Consider the following 27,818-nt stretch of genomic DNA (forward strand, 5'->3'; position numbering starts at 1 on the left):
AGCTTCCCTCATTGCTAGCACAACAGTCTGTGATCTAACCACAAGGCAGCAGTGAGGCTGGGGGAGGGGCGCCTGCCATTGCTGAGGCTTAAGTAGGTAAACAAAGCCACTGGGAAGCTCAAACTGGGTGGAGCTCACAGCAGCTCAAGGAAGCCTGCCTGTCTCTGTAGACTCCACCTCTGGGGACAGGGCACAGCTGAACAACAACAACAACAACAACAACAACAACAAAAGCAGCAGAAACCTCTGCAGACGCAAAAGACTCTGTCTGACAGCTTTGAAGAGAGCAGTGGATCTCCCAACATGGAGGTTGAGAACTGAGAAGGGACACACTGCCTGCTCAAGTGAGTCCCTGACCCCTGAGTAGCCTAACTGGGAGACATCCCCCACTAGGGGCAGACTGACACCCCACACCTCACAAGGTGGAGTACACCCCTGAGAGGAAGCTTCCAAAGTAAGAATCAGACAGGTATATTCGCTATTCAGCAATATTCTATCTTCTGCAGCCTCTGCTGCTGATACCCAGGCAAACAGGGTCTGGAGTGGACCTCAAGCAATCTCCAACAGACCTACAGCTGAGGGTCCTGAGTGTTAGAAGGAAAACTATCAAACAGGAAGGACACCTACACCAAAACCCCATCAGTACGTCACCATCATCAAAGACCAGAGGCAGATAAAACCACAAAGATGGGGAAAAAGCGGGTAGAAAAGCTGGAAATTCAAAAAAATAAGAGTGCATCTCCCCCTGCAAAGGAGCACAGCTCATCACCAGCAACAGATCAAAGCTGGTCAGAGAATGGCTTTGACAAGATGAGAGAAGAAGGCTTCAGTCCATCAAAATTCTCAGAGCTAAAGGAGGAATTATGTACCCAGCGCAAAGAAACTAAAAATCTTGAAAAAAGAATGGAAGAATTGATAGCTAGAATAATTAATGCAGAGAAGGTCATAAACGAAATGACAGAGATGAAAACCATGACATGAGAAATATGTGACAAATGCACAAGCTTCAGTAACCAACTCGATCAACTGGAAGAAAGAGTATCAGCGATTGAGGATCAAATGAATGAAATGAAGCGAGAGAGAAACCAAAAGAAAAAAGAAGAAAAAGAAATGAACAAAGCCTGCAAGAAGTATGGGATTATGTAAAAAGACCAAATCTACGTCTGATTGGGGTGCCTGAAAGTGAGGGGGAAAATGGAACCAAGTTGGAAAACACTCTTCAGGATATCATCCAGGAGAACTTCCCCAACCTAGTAGGGCAGGCCAACATTCAAATTCAGGAAATACAGAGAACACCACAAAGATACTCCTCGAGAAGAGCAACTCCAAGACACATAATTGCCAGATTCACCAAAGTTGAAATGAAGGAAAAAATCTTAAAGGCAGCCAGAGAGAAAGGTCGGGTTACCCACAAAGGGAAGCCCATCAGACTAACAGCAGATCTCTCAGCAGAAACTCTCCAAGCCAGAAGAGAGTGGGGGCCAATATTCAACATTCTCAAAGAAAAGAATTTGCAACCCAGAATTTCATATCCAGCCAAACTAAGTTTCATAAGTGAAGGAGAAATAAAATCCTGTACAGATAAGCAAATGATTAGAGATTTTGTCATCACCAGGCCTGCCTTACAAGAGACCCTGAAGGAAGCACTAAACATGGAAAGGAAAAACTGGTACCAGTATTGCAAAAACATGCCAAAATGTAAAGACCATCGAGGCTAGGAAGAAACTGCATCAACTAACGAGCAAAATAACCAGTTAATATCATAATGGCAGGATCAAGTTCACACATAACAATATTAACTTTAAATGTAAATGGACTAAATGCTCCAATTAAAAGACACAGATTGGCAAACTGGATAAAGAGTCAAGACCCATCAGTCTGCTGTATTCAGGAGACCCATCTCACATGCAGAGACATACATAGGCTCAAAATAAAGGGATGGAGAAAGATCTACCAAGAAAATGGAGAAAAAAAAAAAAGCAGGGGTTGCAATCCTAGTCTCTGATAAAACAGACTTTAAACCATCAAAGATCAAAAGAGACAAAGAAGGCCATTACATAATGGTAAAGGGATCAATTCAACAGGAAGAGCTAACTATCCTAAATATATATGCACCCAATACAGGAGCACCCAGATTCATAAAGCAAGTCCTGAGAGACTTACAAAGGGACTTAGACTCCCATACAATAATAATGGGAGACTTCAACACCCACTGTCAACATTAGACAGATCAGCGAGACAGAAAGTTAACCAGGATATCCAGGAATTGAACTCATCTCTGCAGCAAGCAGACCTAATAGATCTACAGAACTCTCCCACCCAAATCAACATATACATTCTTCTCAGCACCACATCACACTTATTCCAAAATTGACCACATAATTGGAAGTAAAGCACTCCTCAGCAAATGTACAAGAACAGAAATTTTAACAAACTGTCTCTCAGACCACAGTGCAATCAAACTAGAACTCAGGACTAAGAAACTCAATCCAAACTGCTCAACTGCATGGAAACTGAACAACGTGCTCCTGAATGACCACTGGGTACATAACGAAATGAAGGCAGAAATAAAGATGTTCTTTGAAACCAATGAGAACAAAGATACGACATACCAGAATCTCTGGGACACATTTAAAGCAGTGTGTAGAGGGAAATTTATAGCACTAAATGCCCACAAGAGAAAGCTGGAAAGATCTAAAATTGACACTCTAACATCACAATTAAAAGAACTGGAGAAGCAAGAGCAAATACATTCAAAAGCTAGCAGAAGGCAAGAAATAACTAAGATCAGAGCAGAACTGAAGGAGATAGAGACACAAAAAACCTCCAAAAAATCATGAATCCAGGAGTTGGTTTTTTGAAAAGATCAACAAAATTGACAGACCAATAGCAAGACTAATAAAGAAGAAAAGAGAGAAGAATCAAATAGATGCAATAAAAAATGATAAAGGGGATATCACCACCGACCCCACAGAAATACAAAACCTCAAGAGAATACTATAAATACCTCTACGCAAATAAACTAGAAAATCTAGAAGAAATGGATTTCCTGAACACTTACACTCTCCCAAGACTAAACCAGGAAGAAGTTGAATCCCTGAATAGACCAATAGCAGGCTCTGAAATTGAAGCAATAATTAATAGCCTACCAACCAAAAAAAGTCCAGGATCAGATGCATTTACAGCTGAATTCTACCAGAGGTACAAGGAGGAGCTGGTACCATTCCTTCTGAAACTATTCCAATCAATAGAAAAAAAGCGAATCCTCCCTAACTCATTTTATGAGGCCAACATCATCCTGATACCAAAGCCTGGCAGAGACACAACAAAAAAGAGAATTTTAGACCAATATCCCTGATGAACATCGATGCAAAAATCCTCAATAAAATACTGGCAAACCGAATCCAGCAGCACATCAAAAGCTTATCCACCATGATCAAGTGGGCTTCATCCCTGGGATGCAAGGCTGGTTCAACATTCGCAAATCAATAAACGTAATCCAGCATATAAACAGAACCAAAGACAAGAACCACATGATTATCTCAATAGATGCAGAAAAGGCCTTTGACAAAATTCAACAGCCCTTCATGCTAAAAACGCTCAATAAATTCGGTATTGATGGAACGTACCTCAAAATAATAAGAGCTATTTATGACAAACCCACAGCCAATATCATATTGAATGGGCAAAAACTGGAAAAATTCCCTTTGAAATCTGGCACAAGACAGGGATGCCATCTCTCACCACTCCTATTCAACATAGTGTTGGAAGTTCTGGCTAGGGCAATCAGGCAAGATAAAGAAATCAAGGGTATTCAGTTAGGAAAAGAAGAAGTCAAATTGTCCCTGTTTGCAGATGACATGATTTATTTAGAAAACCCCATTGTCTCAGCCCAAATCTCCTTAAGCTGATAAGCAACTTCAGCAAAGTCTCAGGATACAAAATTAATGTGCAAAAATCACAAGCATTCTTATACACCAGTAACAGACAAACAGAGAGCCAAATCAGGAATGAACTTCCATTCACAATTGCTTCAAAGAGAATAAAATACCTAGGAATCCAACTTACAAGGGATGCAAAGGACCTCTTCAAGGAGAACTACAAACCACTGCTCAGTGAAATCAAAGAGGACACAAACAAATGGAAGAACATACCATGCTCATGGATAGGAAGAATCAATATCGTGAAAATGGCCATACTGCCCAAGGTAATTTATAGATTCAATGCCATCCCCATCAAGCTACCAATGACTTTCTTCACAGAATTGGAAAAAACTGCTTTAAAGTTCATATGGAACCAAAAAAGAGCCCGCATTGCCAAGACCATCCTAAGTCAAAAGAACAAAGCTGGAGGCATCACGCTACCTGACTTCAAACTATAGTACAAGGCTACAGTAACCAAAACAACATGGTATTGGTACCAAAACAGAGATATAGACCAATGGAATAGAACAGAGTCCTCAGAAATAATACCACACATCTACAGCCATCTGATCTTTGACAAACCTGAGAGAAACAAGAAATGGGGAAAGGATTCCCTATTTAATAAATGGTGCTGGGAAAATTGGCTAGCCATAAGTAGAAAGCTGAAACTGGATCCTTTTCTTACTCCTTATACGAAAATTAATTCAAGATGGATTAGAGACTTAAATGTTAGACCTAATACCATAAAAACCCTAGAAGAAAACCTAGGTAGTACCATTCAGGACATAGGCATAGGCAAGGACTTCATGTCTAAAACACCAAAAGCAACGGCAACAAAAGCGAAAATTGACAAATGGGATCTAATTAAACTAAAGAGCTTCTGCACAGCAAAAGAAACTACCATCAGAGTGAACAGGCAACCTACAGAATGGGAGAAAATTTTTGCAATCTACTCATCTGACAAAGGGCTAATATCCAGAATCTACAAAGAACTCAAACAAATTTAGAAGAAAAAAACAAACAACCACATCAAAAAGGGGGCAAAGGATATGAACAGACATTTCTCAAAAGAAGACATTCATACAGCCAAGAGACACATGAAAAAATGCTCATCATCACTGGCCATCAGAGAAATGCAAATCAAAACCACAATGAGATACCATCTCACACCAGTTAGAATGGCAATCATTAAAAAGTCAGGAAACAACAGGTGCTGGAGAGGATATGGAGAAATAGGGACACTTTTACACTGTTGGTGGGATTGTAAACTAGTTCAACCATTATGGAAAACAGTATGGCGATTCCTCAAGGATCTAGAACTAGACGTACCATATGACCCAGCCATCCCATTACTGGGTATATACCCAAAGGATCATAAATCATGCTGCTATAAAGACACATGCACACGTATGTTTATTGTGGCACTATTCACAATAGCAAAGACTTGGAATCAACCCAAATGTCCATCAGTGACAGACTGGATTAAGAAAATGTGGCACATATACACCATGGAATATTATGCAGCCATAAAAAAGGATGAGTTTGTGTCCTTTGTAGGAACATGGATACAGCTGGAAACCATCATTCTTAGCAAACTATCACAAGAACAGAAAACCAAACACCACATGTTCTCACTCATAGGTGGGAAATGAATAATGAGATCACTTGGACTCGAGAAGGGGAACATCACACACCGGGGCCTATCATGGGGAGGGGGAGGAGGGAGGGATTGCATTGAGAGTTATACCTGATGTAAATGACGAGTTGATGGGTGCTGACGAGTTGATGGGTGCAGCACACCAACATGGCACAAGTATACATATGTAACAAACCTGCACGTTATGCACATGTACCCTAGAACTTAAAGTATAATAATAATAATAATGAGATAAAGAGAAGTGATGGATTATAACATTATCATTAGATTATGCAGCCACTGACTGAAGAAGGAATAGGGATTCTAGAATTACCTCGCAGGTACAATAAATGACAAAAATAACCACTAAAAAAAAAAAAAAAAAGACAGCAAGACCAGTCCTGGCTGTTCCCAATACTTCAATAAGGAAAGTGAGCTTAGCATAGGACACTTCCTCTTCATTCCTGATGCAACAGGCTTGGAAGACATGAAGGGAAAAGGCACAAATTCTCTGGGGTTACATACCACATTCTTATAGAAAAAATAGAGAATCATGTTGGAAAGCCGTGTATAACACCAGTGTCCGTGGACAAGAAGGAGCTTGCTGAGATGTTTGAACTGAGAAACGGCAAAGTCACTGGCCATCACAGCCTGCAGATGCAATGGGGAGAGAATGCCATCCTGAATGATCAAACATGTTAGAACAGCCACAGCACAATTCTTGGGAAACTCTAAGTCTCATATTCTACCTTCTTCTGATAGCATTTGTTCCATAGATGAATGAAAATAATTTTTTGGATTATGAGCTTTTATCTGAATTTTGTGCCTAAAATACCATCCCACACACACAGACACACACACACACATATACACACGTGCACACAAAGAGGACACTCCCACTTCCTTCCTTCTCCTCTCATACCCTCTTCTTTCCCTTTTTTTTTCCTCCCTCACCTGCCTCAAGATCTTTAGGTCCTTCATTCAAATCCTTAGTAGCTTCTTCAGAGTCAGAATTTACGCAGCTATTGCAAGACTAAAACATATATTCCTATGATTTAGATAAGCTCTATTTTTAACAGGTGAATAATACAGCTAAAATTATCCAGGAAATGCCATAATACTCACCTAGTAAAAAAATCAGTGAATGGATAGGTAAACTTCCTGTCTCCCACTCCTCAGCTAGCCACACACAGCCTCACTCTGCCACAGAGAATTTATCGTGGAGAATGCTGCCTTTGGATGGGCAGGTCAAGGCCACAGAACTTGGGTGCACAATATCCACTCACCTGCATGCCTTCTTGACCCGAGACCCCTATTCCAATGTCTGCCACTTGTATCATGCTAACATCATTGGCACCATCACCTTCATGAGGCAGAAAAAAAGGAGAGAAACATATGAGGAGTAAAAAAAGGGTGTAAATGTTGCAAATTGATAGGGGCAGCTCAAGTGAACAAATAAATCCTTCAAAGTTCATCCCTTTCTCCAAGTTTCCTGGAAGTAAGTTAAACAGAAATGAAGTGGCATCCCACTGCCATCAGGAAGAATTCCAAACTCAACACTGCTTTAAACTCCTTCACACTATGGCACCTACTCAGACTGATCTTGTTTTTCATGTCACTCATGCTACCTTCCATTCTTCAGATACACCCTTCTCCCTGCAGCCATGCACATGATTAAACTGTCCTTATCACCCACAGCTCACTTTGCTGGATTTCAATTTTTCTTGCTCTCAGCTTAGATGTCATTTCCTCTGGAAATCCTTCTCATACTTTTTTAAAGATCAGATGCCCTTTCATAAGGCTTCAGCACCACCCTATGTATCTCTAGCACACCTATCACACAGTATCACGGTTGCTACAGACTTACTGGTCTCCCCAACACAGGAAGCTTCTTAGGAGTAGGTACCACATTCCTGCTGATAATGAACGATTGATCACCAACAATTCACCTGTTTTTCAGTAAAAGTATACTGGTTTTCCTCAGAAATTCTTAGTTTACGTGGTTTGTTAGGGTGAACCCAAACCTCCATATTTATACGTAAGCAAGTGACCCAGATCTGTACAATCAGCATCTTCTATTCCCTGGCCTCAGTAATTGGTTCAGAGATGGACATATGACTCCAATTAATTACTATTATCATAAGTTATAATTGTTATATATTATATATAATGTATGATATAAATTATAAGTATTATATATAATTCATATAAATATAATTATAACATAATAAATTATAATTATGTTATATATAATTATAAATCCAGGAGTTTTCGCTTTGCAAACATCTGGATCCATAAGCTTGAATAATTCATTATTTGTTTATTCAACAAGATAATTAAACAAAATTCCACCCTCATCCTGAAACTTTACTGCAACAATCTGAAAAGTGATGCTATCTTTTCACCCAAGTTGTTAATAGGATAGGATGGAAACCCAGGAGTTTTAGTGGCTACATCACCACCCTGGGGGGAAAAGTTACCTGAGACTGGAAGCAGTCCAGAGGGAAAACAGACATTGAAAGAGAGAGTTGATATGCCAAGTCCTCAGCTTAATACTGGAGTCTCTGAGATCTTAATCTCATACTACAATTCTCTTCAGTTATACTCATTCTTTGGTGTCAAGGCTTTAATATCCACTAGACTCTTTTTTTTTCTTTTCTTTCTTTTTTTTTGGGACAGAATCTTGCTCTGTCACCCAGACTGGAATGCAGTGGCACAATCTCAGCTCACTGCAACCTCCGCCTCCTGGGTTCAAGTCATTCTTTGCCTCAGCCTCCCTAGTAGCTGGGATTACAGGCTCCCACCACCATGCCTGGCCAAGTTTCATGTTTATAGTAGAGGTGGGGTTTTGCCATGTTGGCCAGGCTAGTCTCGAACTCCTGACCTCAAGTGATCCACTCACCTCGGCTTCCCAAAGTGCTGGGATTACAGCCGTGAGCCACTGTACCCAGCCTGATATCCACTAGACTTCTGATTCTCAAATTTACATCTCTAGCCAATTTCTTATTCCTAAATTCCAGACTTTTATTCTCGCTTCGCACCGATATCACTGCTTAGACATTTAATGGCCTTTTCAAACTTCACATGAGTAAGACCCAATTCCCAATTTCCCCTGCCTCTATCTCAGTGAATGGCAACTCTGTTCTTTCTGTTCTTAGACATAACTTTGGTGTTCCCTTTGACAACTCTTTCTCTCATATAACATATCCAATATGCCAGCAAATGTCACTGGGTCTTTTTTCAGACCATGCCCATTATCTGACCACGTCCCAACCCTTCCTTTGCTCCCAGCTGTGCCCAAGCCGCCATCATCTCTTGTTGAATTATCAAAACTGATTTCATATGTCTCTGCAGTCCAACAATTACTCTGACAGAACAGCCAACATGATCATTTTAAATTTAAGGCAAATCATGTCCCACTTCTGCTGAAAATCCTTCAATGGCTCCCTAAATTTACAATGTCCTCTAAGACCCTGTGTGATCTGGCCCTCTGTCTCTTCTCTGACCTTTAATAACCTGCACAAAACTCCTCCCTTTGCTTAATCAGCTTTGTCCTCAAACACACCAAACGTGGTTCCCCTCATGGCTTTCATTTTCGCTGTCTTCTCTTCCAGGAATATTCTTCCCCATGTCTCCCATGGCCCCTTTATGATTTCCTTCATGTCTCTGCTCCCAGTCAACCTTAGCAGTGAGACCTTCTTGGAAAATCGTGCTTAAAAGAGCAGCCCCAGCCTATCTCCAGTGCTCTACATCTCCTCATTCCACTTTATTTTTTCAATAGTACTTATCACTATCTGATACCTTACAGATTTATGCTTTGTTTTACTGTATGCCTTCCTACTAGATGTAAATTCCTTGTAAAAAGGTACTTTGTCAATTTTATATACTCTTGTATCTCCATTCCTTAGAAAAATGCCTGGTACAAAGAAGGCACTTGATAAATATTTGTGGAATGGAGAAATGAATTGTCATGTCCTTGAATTTAGCTTTCCTGAAGGTAGAACACATGAATTTTTCAGTTCTGTGATTCAGTTTATTACTCGACTTAAGCTTGTTGATTTGGGGATCTGACACTAAACTAAGAAGTCTGGACTATTTTATTGTTTACCATGTCACATCCCTACTACCTGGTTCACAGAAGGTGCTCAAATAGGTGATAGAGGAAGGTGCTCAAATAGGTGATGGGAAGGAGTGAATGTGGTAGAGAGAAAGGGAGGAGGAAAATGGAAGGAGCAGTGGGAGAGGAAGGAGACAGAAGGATCGGTGTCTGGTGTGGTGTAAAAGGAAGTAGTGCAGGATTCGGATTCATCCTCACTCACCAATGGCGAGGGTCATCACCTGGAGATGGCTGCGGACCAATTTCACCACTTCACTTTTCTGCAGCGGTGTGGCTCGGCAGCAGACCACAGCTTGACACCAAGATGTCAGTTCCAGGAACTGCTTTTGTAGACTTTCATGCAGAGCAAACTCTAGGGTCTTCCCAGTGATAATGAGTCCAGCTCGTAACCCGGAGTCCTGGGGGACAGGAGGCTGATGTAAATCTACACTTAATGACACTTGCTCTGGCAGGGCTTGAGTTTTCTTCTGAAGTTCTTTCAAAATTGTGCTCATCAGCATCCCACAGGCATCCTTGAAACAAGAGGCAAAGGTGGTTAGCCTCCAGGCTCCCTTGGTGCCAGAACCAGTTACTATTTTTATTGTCATTTTTTAGCAATTGCTGAATCAAGAAAACCTCAAATAATGAATAACTGATTATTTTCAAAGATTTTACGAGTCTTCCACAGAGAGTTCTGCGTGTATGTGGGGATGGGTTAAAAGGAAGGAGAACATCTCACCCCCAACTGTATTTCTTATAAAGAAATAGCTGTGAAATTTCTTCATGTGTGCCATTTGCCTTCTTGAACAGTGAATTCCAAGAGTCTTCTGGTCTCATTCTGCCAATTACTAGCTGCTTGACCTTGGGCAAACTATGTAACCTCTCTAAGCCTTAACTTTCTCATTAAAATATGCAAATATTATTTCCATCATAATGTTGTTGTGAGGCTTAAGCAAAATAATACATGCAAAACTCCTAGTGTAAGGCGTGACACATGGCAGACATTTGAAATAGTAATTATTGTTTATATCTTCTTTTGGATTCAATGTATTCATTCACTCACTAAGTATTGAATGAGAAACTATATATTAGAAAACATTCTATGAGCTGGACCTACACCAACAAACATGAAAATTCCTGCCCTCATGGCGCTTTCTTGTTGGCCAGGATGTTCTTGGTGGTACTTATCACATCTCGTTTGTATACATCCTCACTCCATACTAGTTAGGAAGTTCCTTAAAGGCAGGTATCATTTTTAATTTACTTTTGAATCCTTCATGAGGCTTAAAAGAGGACCACATCAGGTACTCAGTAAACATTCATTGAATGAATTCTACTCAAGAAGATGAACAATAAGCTTATCCAGAAATTATTGTGTCAAGTGACCACTAAGAATAGATTCCAAATCCAGGAGCAGTGAATTTAAGTTTAGTTTATACACTAAGTCTGAAATAGTTTATTTATGAAAGAGCTCTCACTCAGAGCTTGTTTGCTTTGATTTTAAATGCTGTTTCATCAAGCATTTCTCAACCTACAACAAAATAAGAAAAGCAAGGAAGAAGTAGATATGGATATGTGTGCATGAAACAGCACAAAAACTATAAACACTCTTGTGGAGTGTTCATAGGGCTCTATTTTAGGAATGAATTTGATCTCATACACCTCCAAAACCCTTAAGGAAAAGTATACAAAGATGAATCAGATATGCTCATACAGCTCATTACATCATAGTAAAAATTATTTTTAAAATCATTCCGGAGATTGGTTAAATTAAAAAGGCACATTTAGAAAGTAACATGCCTCAGAGTCATTGAAAACATTAACATCGGATTATGTGTAAGGCATTTGTAATTGAAAGAATACAGCTGCAATACCATGCAACAATATAAATATAGTCTTTGTGGCATCAATATGCTTCCAGTATACAGAATACAGTCTGTGGATATTCTCCAAAATATAATTTTAAATTGTAGTTTTATGATTATAAATTGATTATAAAGGTTTTTGTACTCTTCTATTTATTTGAGTATGTGTTTAGGTTTTACAAATTAACTATTTTTTCATTATAAAAATAACAGAAGTACGTACACACACACAGCTAATCTTCATTATCTGTGGAGTCCACATTTGTCAATTCGCCTACTTGATAAAATTTATCTGTAATTTCACAATACTCGAGGTGCTTTTGTGGTCACATGTCACAGAGTGACATTTGGGTGTCACATGCATAGAGTGACATTTAAGTCACGTGATATGCCCATTCCCAGCTGAAGCTGAACACCATGATGCCTTCTTTTGCCAGTTCTCAAAGTGTAGCAAAGTCTTCTTTTCATGGGCTATTTAGTGGCATATTTTTTGCATCTTTCTACTTTTTGTCAGTGATTTTGCTGTTTAAAATGACTTCCAATCATGGTGCTGCAGTGTTTCCAAGCAAAAAGGGCTGTGATGTGTCTTATTGGGGGAACTTACCCATGTTAGATAAGCTTTGTTTGGGTATAAGTTACAGTGTTGTTGGCAATGCATTTATGGTTAATGAATCATTAATATGCACATGAAATAAGGTACATTTCAGAAGAAACAAGGTCACATATTGATTGCTGACAGTACGTTGTAATTAGAGTAGGCTAACTTTGTATCTCCTCTAAAAGCAGTGATCAGTGTTTACTAATTCAGAGCTCAAGGCAACTACATAAACCATAGCTCTACAAATAAGGAGAATCAACTGTATATATGTAATATGTGATATATAATTAGAAAATATACTGAAATAGGAATCAGAACATTTAAAGCTTAGTAATCAGATGTGCTTAGAGAAATCACAAGCATTTGGAATCTCAGGTTATAAAACAGATAATTTATTTTATATGTCTATTTGTTGTAATTGTCAAATGAGATCAGATGTGGAAAGCCTTTTTGTAGATTCCAATATAAATTATGAAGATAGAAAGTTACCAATCTGAGGAGAAAAGTTTAAATGAAATTACAAAAATAAAACTTAAAAAATTAAATGACCAATCCTGAAAGGCCTTTGTATATTCCAATGTAGTAACTAGTTACAAACAGAATATGACTATATTAGAACAAATGAAGAAAAAAACTTCTATGAGAGTAAAAGGTAAAGTTTGTAACTGGAAACACTTATAATCTAATTTGTAAATTGAAGAACAACATTGATGGAAATTGGTAAAGATGACACAACAAAAGTGACTTCAGACATTCCACTGGCTGCCACGTTGCCTATTTAGAATGTTATAGGAGCAATTCCTTCACTGTGACACACTGCGCTCCATGATCTTCAAGTCCTTTTAAACTCTTAGTGATTCCTGAGGGACTAGGAGTGTGAGGGGGAAAGAAAGGAGTTAAATACTACTGACTGAGCCCATACTATGTGCCTGGCTTTTTATCTTGAGTCGTGATTAAACTAAATTAATTATGTTTGTTGTATTCTATTTAGTTATTTGGAAAATTCACACGTGGAATAGCTATCGATAGCAAAAAGTTATAGATACTCAGTAAATACTTCTTGAATTGGTAGTTTTAAATGCCTTTAAACATAAGAAAAATTGTGTATTTATAAATAATTTTTTTATTTATATAAATTTAAGGGTATAAGTGTAATTTTTTACATGGATATGTTGCATTATAAATGAATTTCACAGTCCTAAAGATTTTACTATTCACAAGAATCTCTATTTTTCTTTTTTAATGCTTACTGAACCTCTCTCATCTCATAGGCACCATATTAAACAATTTATATTTTTTCATTTAATGCTCACAAAAACCCTATTAAATAGTCATTACTCTCCCATTACAAGTAAAGAAAAAGCGGCATAGGAGGGTAACTCCCCAAGGCCGAATACTCGGTCAGCAGCAGGCCAAGCATTTGATCGCTAGTCTTACCAGCCACCTAGGCTACATTCTTTTTGGTGACTGAAATGACTAAGCATTTTCTTTGGTTCTGCCCCCTGCAGCTACTGGGAGTTGGCTGGTGGTTGTGGTTACGGGTCACTTGGCCACTGTAAAGAAGAACCCACTCTATTTTTCCCTTTTCTCAAAATGTACCATTTAGCTGGGTGCTGGTTGAGCCTGACTATAAAAACATGCTAACCAGGCGCGCGCGGTGGCTCACACCTGTAATCCCAGCACTTTGGGAGGCTGAGTCGGGTGGATCGCGAGGTCAGGAGATCGAGACCATCCTGGCTAACATGGTGAAACCTCGTTTCTACTAAAAATACACAAAAAATTAGCCGGGCATGGTGTTGGGCGCCTGTAGTCCCAGTCACTCGGGAAGCTGAGGCAGGAGAATGTTGTGAACCCGGGAGACGGAGCTTGCAGTGAGCCGAGATCATACCACCGCACTCCAGCCTGGGCAACAGAGCAAGACTCCATCTCAAAAACAAACAAACAAACAAAAACATGCTAACCAATCATGGCAGCCTTAGGCAGGCAAAGCTCAAGAAGTGATCTTGAAGAAAAGTTCCACAAGATTTCAAAGAAGGCAGACTGCAGTGATGGGATTGATATCACTGATTAAGTCTGACTGCTGAAGAAGAATGGGAGGAAATTTTTCAAGAAAAAATAAACAATGTGCACAAATCTTGGAGGGTATCACTATACTGAAAGGCTTCTGAGAAAAATAAAATCCTCATTTATCTGATCAAACATTGGCGTTACAGATTAGCGGGAGGCAAAAATAGAAAAAACTGGTCTGAGTCTAAGCTTCTTATATTCCTTCTTTTTTAAAAAAATGACATTTTCCTTTTCCCTTAAACAGTTCTTCAAACTTATGATATTCTCGGGAGCACTATCTAGGAATTACAAGAAGGCATGATTTCCCTAAGAGTCTATTTTTTGAATTGCCAAAAAAAATTTAATAATTTATTCACCTGATTTCAATAGACACTATCACTTTTTCTCATCTTGAAAGGGAGGTAGATTCCTGTCTCAGGACTTGATATATTTTCTCATTTTGGGCTAAGTCCTGTCAGATCCCTGGTAATCCAGTGTGGATGGGGGGAAAGCAAATAAAAAAATAAAACAAAACTTTCTCCTAATGCCTTTATTCAGCAATGATTCCTCTGAATCATTATAATTTTCCACCAAGCCTTTAGAAGAACTATGACACCCTTCCAAGCACAAGGTAGGTTTCTGGATAGAAAAAATTATCAAGAAGCTAATGGTTGCTGGCCGGGTACAGTGGCTCGTCCCATAATCTCAGCACTTTGGGAGGCCAAAGCAGGCAGATCACTTGAGGTCAAGAGTTCGAGACCAGCCTGGCCAACATGGTGAAACCCCGTCTCTACTAAAAATACAAATACAAATACAGGTGTGGTGGCAGATGCCTCTTATCCCAGCTACTTGAGAGGTTGAAGCAGAATTGCTTGAACCTGGGAGGCAGAGGTTGCAGTGAGCCAAGATAATACACCACTGCACTCCAGCCTGGGTGACAGAGCAAGACTACGTCTCAAAAAAAAAAAAACAAAACAAACAAGCAAAAGCTAATGGTTGCTGTTTTGTTTTGTTTTTTATCCTTGCATACATCAAATCTCAGATGTTCCAATAGCTTTGAAAATATAGAAGAACCAGTTTAATCTCAATATACGCACTTTAGTTTGGGTATTGAGGATAAAAAGCTTGTCATCTGGGTCTAGTAGTTTGCATGCATAAGCTATGTTGACAGCTGTCTCCTGCTTGTCCCCTGTCAGCATCCAAATTTTGATACCCGCTTTGTGAAGAGCTTCTATAGATTCAGGGACTCCCTCCTGCAGACGGTCTTCAATGCCAGTAGCACCTAAAAAAATAACCAAAGTGCAATAGGACTTGTAAGAAACCAAAGCCAGCTGAAGCTCAGCTAGTCTACAGTTGAATTATATCTGTTAGCTAGCTCAACCCTAAACTATATAAACTGCCCAGCTGCCTCTGGAGAGTCAAAGGAGGTTTGACAACCTAGACCAAAACTATATGCAATGTAATATTTTGGGAAGGAAGCCTCAGGGATCAATGAATTTATCAAACTTACTTGTTCTCCTTTTGGCTAGTTTTCTTATCTATAAAATGAAGGGGTTTGAGTCAATTGTTTATGCAACCACTACGATTTTATAATTCTATGATATTCCCAAGGATAAGGGTGGGATTTTATTTATTTTTATTTTTATAGATTTAGGGGGTACAAATGCAGTTTTGTTACACTGAAATATTGTTTAGGGGTGAAATCTGGGTTCTCAGTGTAACCATCATGCCAATAGCGTAAATTGTACCTGTTAGGTAATTTCTCATCCCTTGCCCCCTGACCTATCCTTCCACTTTTCTGAGTCTCCAGTGTCTACTATTTCATTCTCCATGTCCATGTGTACACATTATTTAGCTCTTACTTATAAGTGAGAACATGTGGTACTTGACTTTCTGTTTCTGGGTTATTTCACTTAAGATAATGGCATCCAGTTTCATCCATGTTGCTGCAAAAGACACAATTTCATTCTATTTTATGACTGAGTAGGATTCCATTGTGTATGGATATATGTGTGTGTGTATGTGTATATATATATATATATATCACATTTTCTTTAATTGTTTGTTGATGGACACTTAGATTGATTCTATGACTTTGCTATCGTGAACAGTGCTGTGATAAACCTATGATTGCAAGTACTTTTTTGATATAATGATTTCTTTTCTTTTGGGTAGATACCCAGTAGTGGGATTACTGGATTGAAGGGTAATTCCATTTTCAGTTCTTTGAGAATCTCCATACTGTTTTCCATAGAGGTTGTACTAATTTACATTCCTACCAGCAGTATATAAGCATTCCTTTTTCTCTGCATCCTTGCCAACATCTGTTGTTTTCTGACATTTTAGTAGCCATTCTGACTGGTGTAAGATGGTATCTCATTGTGGTTTGAATTTGCATTTGTCTGCACCTGACAACTAGTGATGTTGAGCATTTTTTCATGTTTGTGGCCACTTGTATGTCTTCTTTAGAAAAATATCTGTTCATGTCCTTTAAAGGGCAAGCTTTTAAAGAATGCTCTTGCCAGTAAGATGCAATGTCTATTTGCAATGTTCTTTCATGGGTCTACAGTTTCCTTTTCTGAAATAACTGGGGCCATATGTTTTGGAATTCAAACATTTTTCAGATATTAAAAAAGTAATATGGTGCATATACCATATTCTATAATACTTGGTAATCAAGCATATTAATATTTCTGCAGGAAAACTGACAAATGTTCACACAAATTAGGATAATAAAGAACTATAAATAGTCTTATATCAAATCAGGCATGATTTTTCTACCAAATGAGTTTTGGCACTAAACCCATGGAGCATTTTTGATTTTGCAATTGCAGATGAGGAAATGTGGACCTGTACTACTTACACTGTCACAGAGAAATCACTTGGTGTAGGCATCATTGCTGTATTTGCTAGATACTAAGTTAGGTCAATCTTTTCCTCCTAAATAGAGGAATGGAGCTCAGAAGCTGGTATCTTGGTATATCAAAGCTTATATTAGAATCTAGGTCTCCAGACTCTAAGACAGTGGTTCTCAAACTTGACCGCCTTTAGCATCACTTTAGGCAGTTTTAAAAAATTCCAATGCCCAAGCCACACAACAGGTCACTTGAATCAGAATCTCAGGGGATAGGATGCAGGCATCAATACTTCTTAAAGCACTTCAGGTAATTCTAAGATTCAGTTTAATCCAAGACAAGAGGGATCAGTTGTGCAATTTTAGTTGAAATCAGGAAGAGAGGAAAAATAAATTTCCTTAGTCCAGTAGCAGGTGCAGGATAAAAAGCTTGGAGTCAGGCAGACATGAGTTCCATGTTTGGTTAATGAGTAATGTCAGCTACTGGCATATGACCTTGAACAAGTCATTGAACTATTCTGTGCCCCATATTTCCTCTACATAAGATGGAGATTTGTTGTAAGAATTCAACAAAAAGATAACACATATTAAGCACCTTATCCAATGCCTGACAAGAAACTCTATTATGATATTTATCTTGATTTGAACCAAGATATTTATTGGAACATTTACTTGGCTTTGTAGTCTTTGTTAAGTGTTGGGTTTTACATGATCTTCTTGGGGTGACCATCCTGACCCCATCACAAGTGAAGTCCAGTCCACTGCAGTGGACAACAGAATAGAATGGATTGGAAGTTGGATAGAGATCAGATTGGACAGGGTAGGCAGATCTATATATGTTTATTAAATCACAGTGGAAGAAGGCACTGGTGAATAACCCTTATTCAGAGATATCCAGTGTTTTTCAAAATCCTCCATTCAGGCAATACAACGTAATTCACCTACCAAGTAATGTAAGTTTGTTCTCCAACCTCATGGCAGATTCAAGTAGTAATTCTTCCCTGTTGTCAATGCTGGTTTCAGCTAAAAAATGATTCCTCAGCCACTCCGCATATTCAGTGTCACTCATGACCTATGGGAAGAATTAAAAGAGAGGTATGAAGCAAGCCATATGATCTTGTGGGAATACCAGGACTGACCCCTGGCAAAATATCAAACCATCAACTTGTTTTACATATTCCTCCCTCTGGGCACAGCCATGTCAGATCCATATCCTTACATCACCTGGACACTAGCTTCCCAAACTCTGTCATCAGACTAGTGCAACAATGATGACAGATGGACCCTTTAACTCAGTATTTCTGGAAATTCTAGGCACCATATATGATGACAGTGGATTAATGTCTTTAATGAAATCAGAAAGTATACAATTGGGAGTGGTCTCCAATTGACAGTTAAATCCAGTTTGATTCTAATGGTGCAGTTGAGAAAATGGTATCAGGACTGTTTAGTTCGAAGGATTCTGTAACCAGCAGCACCTTTCATATCTTTTGATGCTTTTTTTTTCTTTTTTTAGAGACAGAGTCTCGCTCTGGCCCAGGCTGCAGTGCAGTGGCACGATCTCGGCTCACTATAAGCTCTGCCTTCTGGGTTCACGCCATTCTCCTTTGATGGTTATTTTATGTGGTTAATGAATGGTAAAAAGAGAAGGGTCCTATGGGTGAAACAAGTCTTATTCCAAACAAAAATTAAATGAAATTCCTAGAGAAGTGATTAATGATACATTTTCCTTTGTCTTTAGGTTGCCATAGAAGGAGAAACCTACATTTCAGTTTTTATAAAGCAGAGTGGGGTAAAGGGGGTGAGGCAATTCCTCTCTCTGTCTACTCATTCTTGTCCATGGGTCATTCGATTTGAGAGAATCTGACACTTGCTGGGCTACATTTTAATCAAGGGCAGGATCATTCAATTGAAAAGGCAGAGTTGGTTTGATCTTGAACTCTCCATTCTTCCTTTAACTGTGTGTGGGGAAGGCTTTTGATTTTGTTTTTGTTTTTGTTTTGAGATGGAGTTTCGCTCTGTCGTCCAGGCTGGAGTGCAGTGGCGCAATCTCAGCTTACTGCAACCTCCGCCTCCCAAGTTCAAGCAATTCTCCTGTCTCAGCCTCCTGAGTAGCTGGGATTACAGACATGCACCACCAGACCCGGCTAATTTTTGTATTTTTAGTAGAGATGGGGTTTCACCATGTTAGCCAGGCTGGTCTCAAACTGCTGACCTCAGGTGATCCACCTGCCTCGGCCTCCTGATTACAGGCATGAGCTACTGTGCCCAGCCATCAGGCTTTTGATTCCTCATGCAGCTGGTTGACTGAGTTCCTTGGGGTCTACAACAGATCCCACTTTCCCTAATGCAGCTCCCATGAACTAAAACTTGGGTAAGAAATGAAAAGTTCTGGTGAGAACTTCCCTCAAATAATTTATTGGAGCTCCATCTTCTTTCTTACTAAACTTTGGTTTAGAAAGGATATGCTATGTACCAAAATCATTCTCAATAAAGAATAATCAATACTGAGATAATATCTAGGATATTTATCTGAATTTACATATAAAGACTTACGGGCACATAAGAAAAGAGTATTAAGAACTTATAATGAAAAAGTTAAGGCTGATCTGTGGCCTCATTCTTTCCAAAGCAGATTTAATGCTGTAAGACAGAGTGGTCAACATTTTCGAAGTCCTGAGGGAAAGAAAGTAAGATCCAGAGATTTTTGTTCCCAGCCAAACAACTGTTTACATATAAAAGCACTCACAGACATATTGAAACATGCAGGAACTTAGAGAATATAACCTTTAGGGATCCTTCTAGCAAAATACTTTGAACAAACTTCAACCAACCAATATACAGAATAGAGAAGGTAAAAAGAGAGCCAGTGTCCAGGGGACTTCCCCAGTGCCTGGATTAGAGTTTACTACATGCTGGTTTTCAGTCAATGATAGTTAAACAAGGAAAAAACAAAAAAGATGGAGTGCACTAAGCAGTCTCACCTTCTTTGCTATACATAAAGTACGAAGGCCTTGTTTGGCATAGTCATCCAAGTGCTTCTGGGTTTTCTCCCTTATTATCATCTGCTGTTTTTCCGGACTTGCTCCATCTGAAATAATGGACAAGATGCTTGAGTTCCTACCAGTCTGCCAAATTACAGAAATACTTTTTAAAACAATAATAGTTTAATCCACGCTAAACAAACACATAAAAAAGCCTTCTGGTTTTGAATCCCAAATGGGTTTCTATAAAAGGGACCACTCAGAATAAATCTTTCCCTCGTTTCTTTCCCCTTGGGCAGAGGAAAGTACACGAACTTGATACAAACACTGTTCCCAAATCATCAATAACAACAGTAACATAACTGTAATGCTGCTAGCTGACATTTATTGGGCACTTTCCATTTGCTAGGCACTTGGCCAAAGGCTCTTCATACACTGCATATAGTATGTCATTAAATCTTTCAGGAACCTATAAAGGAGGTACTCTAAGACCCATTGAGTTGAAGACTTAGGCACAGAATAGTTAGCTAACTGTATCAAGACCCCGCTAATGATAGAGTTCACATTTGAACTCAGATCTGGGTAGCCCCAAAACTTACTTGCTTTCCCATCAAATCCTAGGCAGCTTCCCCCTACTTCACCAAATGCGATTAGTCCCCAAATATCTATTTCCTTGCCTTTATAAAGTCATCGAGTGTGGTCTTTTAATCTCCGAGCTTTTCAAATTACTACTATCTCATTTTTATATAAACTTACCTGGGGAAGCCACTGACAGTAACTCCATGATCACAGAGTCAGCGCCCTTTGTATACACCACAACTTGATTGGAAAGGGGGTGCCGGACCACAACAGACATTCTTTTTCTTACTGAGTCAAAGGGCAGGATGTGTAGGAGTTGAAATGTTAATGGTCCCAAAGCAGCAAAGTCCACCATGACCTGCTCTGGTGTCCGAGACTGTAAAGTGCATTGGTAAGCCCTGGCAGCATATACTAAGGCCGCTTCGTCTGGGCTCTCAGCCTCATAACACAGGTTGCAGGCCATTGGCTGTCCAGGGAGGGACTCTGCCTTGCCATTCAGGAGGCCTGCATCACTGTGTTGTTTCTCTGTTTCTGTGCAGCAAGCTGAGCTACTGGAGCACTGGGGGCTCTCACACACCTGGGAGATCTCTTCTTCCACAGGTGAAGCCGGTTTCATTCGACTAAAGAGAGGGAGTCTGCTCACAAAGGCGTTTGGAACTCCAGAAGATGGCTCTTTCCCACTGTTAAGCGATGGCGAACTTGATCTTCGGACAGACAATCTCTGGAAAAGACTTTTAATCTCTTCCAAAGACTTAATGGGCAACCCCCCCAGTGAAGGGTGCCTGATCTATGAAAGACAATTTAGGAAGGTCTCAATACAGTCAAAAGCAGTTTATAACAACTTTGAAGGCAAACTGGACATAAATTAGATATAAAAAGAGTTACCACTCTCTTAAATGGCTAGCATCCCATTCCCTACTTACAACTGCCATGGAAAATATTAATACAAATAAAACTTTGTTTTTCAATAAATATTTAGATAATTTGATTTTTATTAATATTTTTAATATTTATGTAATACTTTGCTAATATTTTAATAATATTAAAATGAATGACATACATTTCTACAACCATTTAGAATTTGACAACTGATAATAAAACACATAAAACGTTAATATTGCTAGCAGTGGGCATCCTTCAGCAATTTTTTTCTAAAGAAATAACTTGAAACATGGGAATTCCATGATCTTAATTGTGTGCATCCTAACCACAACAATTTTAAAACTACAAGCAAATTAAGTATTCAGTAACAGCAAAATTGACACATCTTGAAATGTTATATAATATTTAAAAATAAAGCTTATAAAGTCTGTAGGGGAATACTGAAAAAACTATGAGACTAGTGTAAAAAAGTAACAAGTAATAATACACATAACAAAAACACCAGAAGAAAGCAAATCAAAAGATTAACAAAATATATTTTTCTCTTTTATTTTCCAGATTCTGCAAAAGTTTGTTACTTTGACTTTTCTTTTAAATGGACCAGTAAGCAAAGTAGCTTCATCAAGAAGAGTTATCAATATCATAATGTGGATTTGAATTTCTATTTTCATAGAACTTTTTCTTATTTGTACACCCTGGTTTCTCTTAAATCTTAACTTTTATCAGTGATTAAACTGAGAAATTCACATTAACTATGGAAGGCCAATTAACTGGATGGAAAAATTTTCTCATTCAGAAATGCTCATAAATTAAAAAGTTTTCCCCTAAAAATAACTAATTTTATAATAATTTGAAGGTCTTATGCTGGTTGACTTTCAAACTTATCAGCAACTCAGAAATGAAGAGTAAAACCCAATCACAGATGAGGTTTCTGTATCTCACATGAATGCTGATTAGCTACTTATTCACTGCCTTTCTATCATTACTTTGAAATACCACGAGGCTTAGACTCTTATATGCTTCACAGATTTTCTTTCAAGCAGTAGAATATTATATTCTTTAAGAATAAGGCAATAATATTTCTTAAAAGGAAAACACCAAAAGATACTTACTTTGAAAACAGATTTATTAGAAAAATTATGTGGGGGAAAAGAAGAGCCTTTATTCTGTAACTGTATGATCACTTTTTCAAAGAGCAACTTCCTAGGCAAAAGCTTGTAAAAATACAGTTCCTGATGAAACTCAACTTAATTGGAAGGAAATTATTTTTATGTTAAAGTTGACCACCTCAGAAGCTGCCAAAAGAAAATGATCTGATGGAAAATTAAATCGAATTGGGTTGTGCTGCAAATTGAATTTTAAGTGAGTAAAAGGTGAGAGAGTTATACACAAGGAGGCCAGCACAGCAAGTGGTGAATCACCAGCCCATTAAACAAGTTTTCCTCCTCATTGAAAATGAATTTATCATGAATTCTAAGCTACAAATAGACTTTAAAAATCTAGGTGTTTTTTGGCCAGGTGTGGTGGCTCATGCCTGTAATCCTAGCACTTTGTGAGGCTGATGTGGGAGGATTGCTTGAGCTCAGGAGTTCAAGACAAGCCTGGAAAACATAGCAAGATTCCATCTCCACAAAAATTTTAAAAATTAGCTGGGCATGGTGGCAAACACTTGTGGTCCCAGCTACTCAGAAGGCTGAGGCAGTAGGATCGCTTGAGCTCAGGAGGTCAAAGCTACAGTAAGCTGTGATTGTACCATGCAGCTTCAGGCTGGGTGACAGAGTTGAGACGCTGTCTCAGAAAAAAAACAAAAAAAGGCCAGGAGCGGTGGCTCACGCCTGTAATCCCAGCACTCTGGGAGGCTGAGACAGGCAGATCACCTGAGGTCAGGAATTTGAGACCAGCCTGGCCAACATGGTGAAACCCTGCCTCTACCAAAACTACAAAAATTAGCCAGGCGTGGTTGTGGGCGCCTATAATCCAGCTACTCAGGAGGCTGAGGCAGGAGAATTGCTTGAACCTGAGAGGCGGAGGTTGCAGTGAGCTGAGACCATGCCTCTGCATTCCAGCCTGGGAGACAGGATAAGACTCTGTCTCAAAGGAAAAAAATCATTAAACATGATATTGAATCCAATACTGTATATTTTGCTTGATACAGTGCATATGATATTAGAGGTCTCAGAAGTCTCAAATAAAGCTTCAATTTGGCAAATCAACTAAAGCAAAATGAACTGTTCTCATCACTACCCTCTTAGAGGCAAATAATATAGTAGCACTGAGTTGTATTTCCTAGGTTCAAATCCCACCTCCCCCACAAACCGGTATTGTGACCCTGGGTAAATTACTTAGCCTCATCTGTAAAATGGAGAATAGTAGGGTAATAGCATCTAACTCATAGGATTGTTAGGAGGATTAAACTTGTTAATACCAATAAATCACTTAGACCAGCGGTCCTCAACCTTTTTGGCACCAGGGACCAGTTTTGTGAAGACAATTTTCCATGGACAGGTTGGATAGGACCTCACATCATCAGGTATTAGATTCTCTGGATATTAGGATTCTCATATGGAGGACACAACCTAAATCCCTCGCATATGCAGTTCATAATAGGGTTCGCGTTCCTATGAGCATCTAAAGCTGCCCGTGATCTGACAGGAGGTGGAGCTCAGGCAGTAATGCTCACTGGTCCTCTCCTCCCCTCCTGCTGTGCAGACTGGTTCCTAACAGGCCACAGACTGTTACTGGTCTGTGACCAGGGGGGTTGGGGACCCATGACATAAACCATGGTAAGTGCAGAGCACAGAAGAAATGCTGAATCAGTGTTATATAGCTGCTATCATTTATCATTTTTATCCATATATCAAGCTCAGTACAGATACATTTAAACCCAAAATTCTCTTCCGGAAAGTGACCCTTGTTTGCATTAGAGAACTTACTCACCTTTTGTCGGGGTTGGTTAGGAGCAGAAACCACTACTGTGTTGCAAATTGCCAATGCAATGAAGAAGTCGATGATGTACAAAGTTTCCAGTAGTGGATTTTGGATGGTTTCATCTAGTGGCATAAAGAGCCAAGGTGTAATCTGGCTAAATTTGTCTAAAAGCCTGGTGTCTGCTACTACATCTGTTTCCTGAAAATTCAATAAGACAGCGTGTTGTTATAAGAAGTATATAAAAGTTAGTTTTAAATCAACATGAGAAATAACTTGTATAGCCAGGATTATGAATCATGAGATGGTAAACTTTATTTTTCTAAAAACAATTTTAATGTATATCGTGTCATGGGAAGTAAGAATAGGGAAATAAAAGACATAAAAACAAATGGATAATCCAGAATGCACATTATCAATGGAGACTATCTTAACTATTAAACTAAACAGGAATTCAGTTTTCACCAAATCTAGCTGAGTGTTTTCTCATTTTGAAATACATAATAGCAGAGGTAGATTTTATTGAGCCCAGAATTCTACCTTGGTCATAGATTCATTCACCATCACTTGATGAATACTAACTCTTATACTCTGGGCATTATTCATACCATGTTATTGCAACAAAATATTTTATGGCTTAAGTTACTACTATTATAAAAAACAACTCTCCAAAAATAAAAATTATAAGCAAGTTAACATATTTTATCAGCATTTTCAAGTAATACAAGACATTAATAAGGGTTCTTCCAGATTTCTGATCACCACATACATTTGGCAACTATGCTTTCTTCTCAGTACAGGTTTGTTCTAAGAATTTGTTATTGAAAGAAAGTACTCCATTTTGTTTGACACAGTGCTTCTCACACTTATGTGAGAGTACTAGTTTTGACAAAATAATGTTGTAGTAGAAACCTAAGTATAATCCAGTAACATGCAGTTAACTGCTTTAGAAATTTTTCAGCTGAGTCAAAGGAGGAACCACGTGCTCAGAATCAAGGTTGTACAAAAGCACCATTGTATTCTAACAGTCCTAGAGGTAGCTGGCTCGCAAAGCACACTGACTGCAGGAAAGCCAGGAGAGGAGATTTAGAGAAAAGAGTAAAATATAAGGATGTATGATATGGACTCAGAAGATTATGGCTTATATTTATGCTTAAAAGTTTGGTGAGAGTTAGCATAAGTTTAATAAGAAGAGAGCATGGGATGGAAAACATATGGGTTTAGGTTCAGGTCTTAGCTCCACTGCATGCTAACTAGAGGTCTTGGGCAGCTTACTTAACCTCCTTTTCCTCTTCTGTCTAATGGTAAAAATAACACTTACCTCCCAGGTGGCTGTACAAAGTAAATGAGATAATGACTAAGATGAGACCAGTATAACAGTAACCTAAGTAATTTAATGATCCTTTTCCTTCCTTCTTTCTCAAATGACACACTCACCTTCAGACAGGTTAGCAGTCTCACCTGGCTTCCAGACTCACCAAGTTACCTGCTGTCAAAAAGCATTGCTAACTTTCTAACTAAATTCATTAATTCTACTGGTTTGTGCTATTTGACTTAGCAAAATTTGAATCTTGTTCATTTTGATGGAGTTCATAGCCATTCACGATCTGATGGCTGTTAATTAATAAGTTGATCACATTTTCTCATGAGTCTCACATATATAATAACTCTGAGCTGGCGCTAGTGCTAGACCCTCAGTTACTCAGGGAACAACTCTGGCCTTAAGGACCCCCTTTCCAAAGTCAGTAGAAGAAAGTGGCAAAGTTGGAGAGAATTATTTATTTGGTCAATGAAGAGATGCCTGGGAAATTTGTTGCATGGTATTTTACCAAGGCCTATGATTATGTTGTTGTTTAGTGCTTATGAGATTCCACAGGTCAGGGCAATATTTCCAATGGCATCCTTCTCTGAATGTTAACATGGAATAAGCAAAAAATTAACAAAGAGTTCTATACTGAAATAAGTTTAAGAAATGTTTAAACAAGTTTTTTAATTCCAGCATTTCTCAGAGAGTTTAACGGGTATTAGGAATCTCCAAGAAGAGGCTAGTATGTACAGGCTTTTCAAATTCTATTTTTTAGAGACTTCTTTTATAGAAGACATTTGAGACTGAGTCAGAGACCACAGAAGCTAATAATGATTTTATTGTATCAATGATCTCAGCAATTATTTAACTAATAATTGGTTCAGAACATAAGGATTATCTTGCATTCCGACGTCAATCTAACATTGATGAAAGGTTTGCAACTTCTGCATTTGTGACAAATGCTATTTACTATGGTCTGAATGTTTGGGTCTCCCCAAAATTTGTATGCTGAAATCCTAACCCGCAAGGTGATGGTATTAGGAAGTGCAGCCCTTTGGGGTGATTAGGTTATGAGGGCAGTGACTTCATAAATGGGATTAAAGTCCTTATAAAACAGGTCCAAGGGAGTTTGTCCACCATATGAAGACACAGTAAAAGAAGGTACTGTTTTTATGAAACAGGAAGCAGGCCCTCACCAGATCCCAAATCTGCTGGCTCCTTGAACTTGGACTTTCCAGCCTCCAGATCTGTGAAAAATAAATTTCTGTTGTTTATAAGCTACCCAGTTTATGGTATTTTGTTCTGGCAGCCTGAATGGACTAAGACACTATTTATGTAGTCAACGTAATATGCCATTCAGGGAATCCAGTGACTGCGTGACTGAAAGGCTGTGCCGTGGCCATGAGAACAGAAGTAATACTGAAGTTGGCCCAAGCTGGAGGTGAGTGGGAACAGTGTGTGAAAGTGGGGTTGTGTGGTTCTGGTGAGCAAAACTATGCTGAGAAGTATTGTCAAAATAAAGTGGGAAAAATCTAGAAAGTCAGGACCATAGAAGACCTTGAAAAGCACCATAAAACAATATACATAAAAGAGCCCAGAAGATTTAAGGAAAGGTCTACATAAAAGGAAGCTTCAGGCATGGCTCATTCTTCTACTTTAGTTGGTCCCACTAAATTAAGTTAATTTCTAGTGACTAAGAAGTTAGTCACCAATTAAGGTGAAGATAGAGAGTCACCACATGCAATTCTTATCTGCTTGACTGTATCTGTAGCTATTTCTCCCAAGATCAAAATCTTCCTTATTGAGACCCAAGATTACATTATTAACTTTTGCTCTTTTGTCGGTGATGGATGGTTTCTGCCTTCTCTGGATGCCTGTTAACTTCAGAACCAGGCTCAAACCATCTTACTTTAAATAATTCCTTACATATGTATGGACTCTCTCCCCAGAGAATTTGGAAGGCCCATTAAAGTAAGGACTGTATCTTATTGATCTTTGGATTCCTAACTCAGTACCTGACACATGGGTAAGCAATAAAAGTGTATTGTCATATGTTACTATAATTTGCTAATCTCATATCCCATAAGGAAAGAGAGGGAGAAACAACCAGATGAAAAAGATGTT

The 27,818-nt window shown here is 38.8% G+C and overlaps 1 protein-coding gene across 5 annotated transcripts in view; it reads right to left on the reverse strand.

Annotated features, from left to right (window-relative positions):
* The window catches only part of ATP10D (ATPase phospholipid transporting 10D (putative)), a 112,278-nt gene that overhangs the window by 20,074 nt on the left and 64,386 nt on the right, over nt 1-27,818 (reverse strand). For 3 of the 5 annotated variants that reach the window (XM_033214751.1, XM_033214749.1, XM_033214750.1), the window contains 8 exons: nt 24,401-24,589; nt 20,759-21,368; nt 20,003-20,109; nt 17,964-18,090; nt 15,262-15,446; nt 9,879-10,188; nt 6,846-6,922; nt 6,085-6,210 (listed from right to left, as the gene is read on the reverse strand). In XM_033214751.1, coding sequence (XP_033070642.1) covers nt 6,085-6,210; nt 6,846-6,922; nt 9,879-10,188; nt 15,262-15,446; nt 17,964-18,090; nt 20,003-20,109; nt 20,759-21,368; nt 24,401-24,589 — 1,731 coding nt within the window. The remainder of the gene's footprint in view (nt 1-6,084; nt 6,211-6,845; nt 6,923-9,878; nt 10,189-15,261; nt 15,447-17,963; nt 18,091-20,002; nt 20,110-20,758; nt 21,369-24,400; nt 24,590-27,818) is intronic. The other 2 variants (XM_033214753.1, XM_033214754.1) reach the window with 2 other exon arrangements.

This window comes from Trachypithecus francoisi, unplaced genomic scaffold (genome assembly GCF_009764315.1).
Source record: "Trachypithecus francoisi isolate TF-2019V2 unplaced genomic scaffold, Tfra_2.0 Lachesis_group1, whole genome shotgun sequence".
NCBI classification, from domain to species: Eukaryota; Metazoa; Chordata; class Mammalia; order Primates; family Cercopithecidae; genus Trachypithecus; species Trachypithecus francoisi.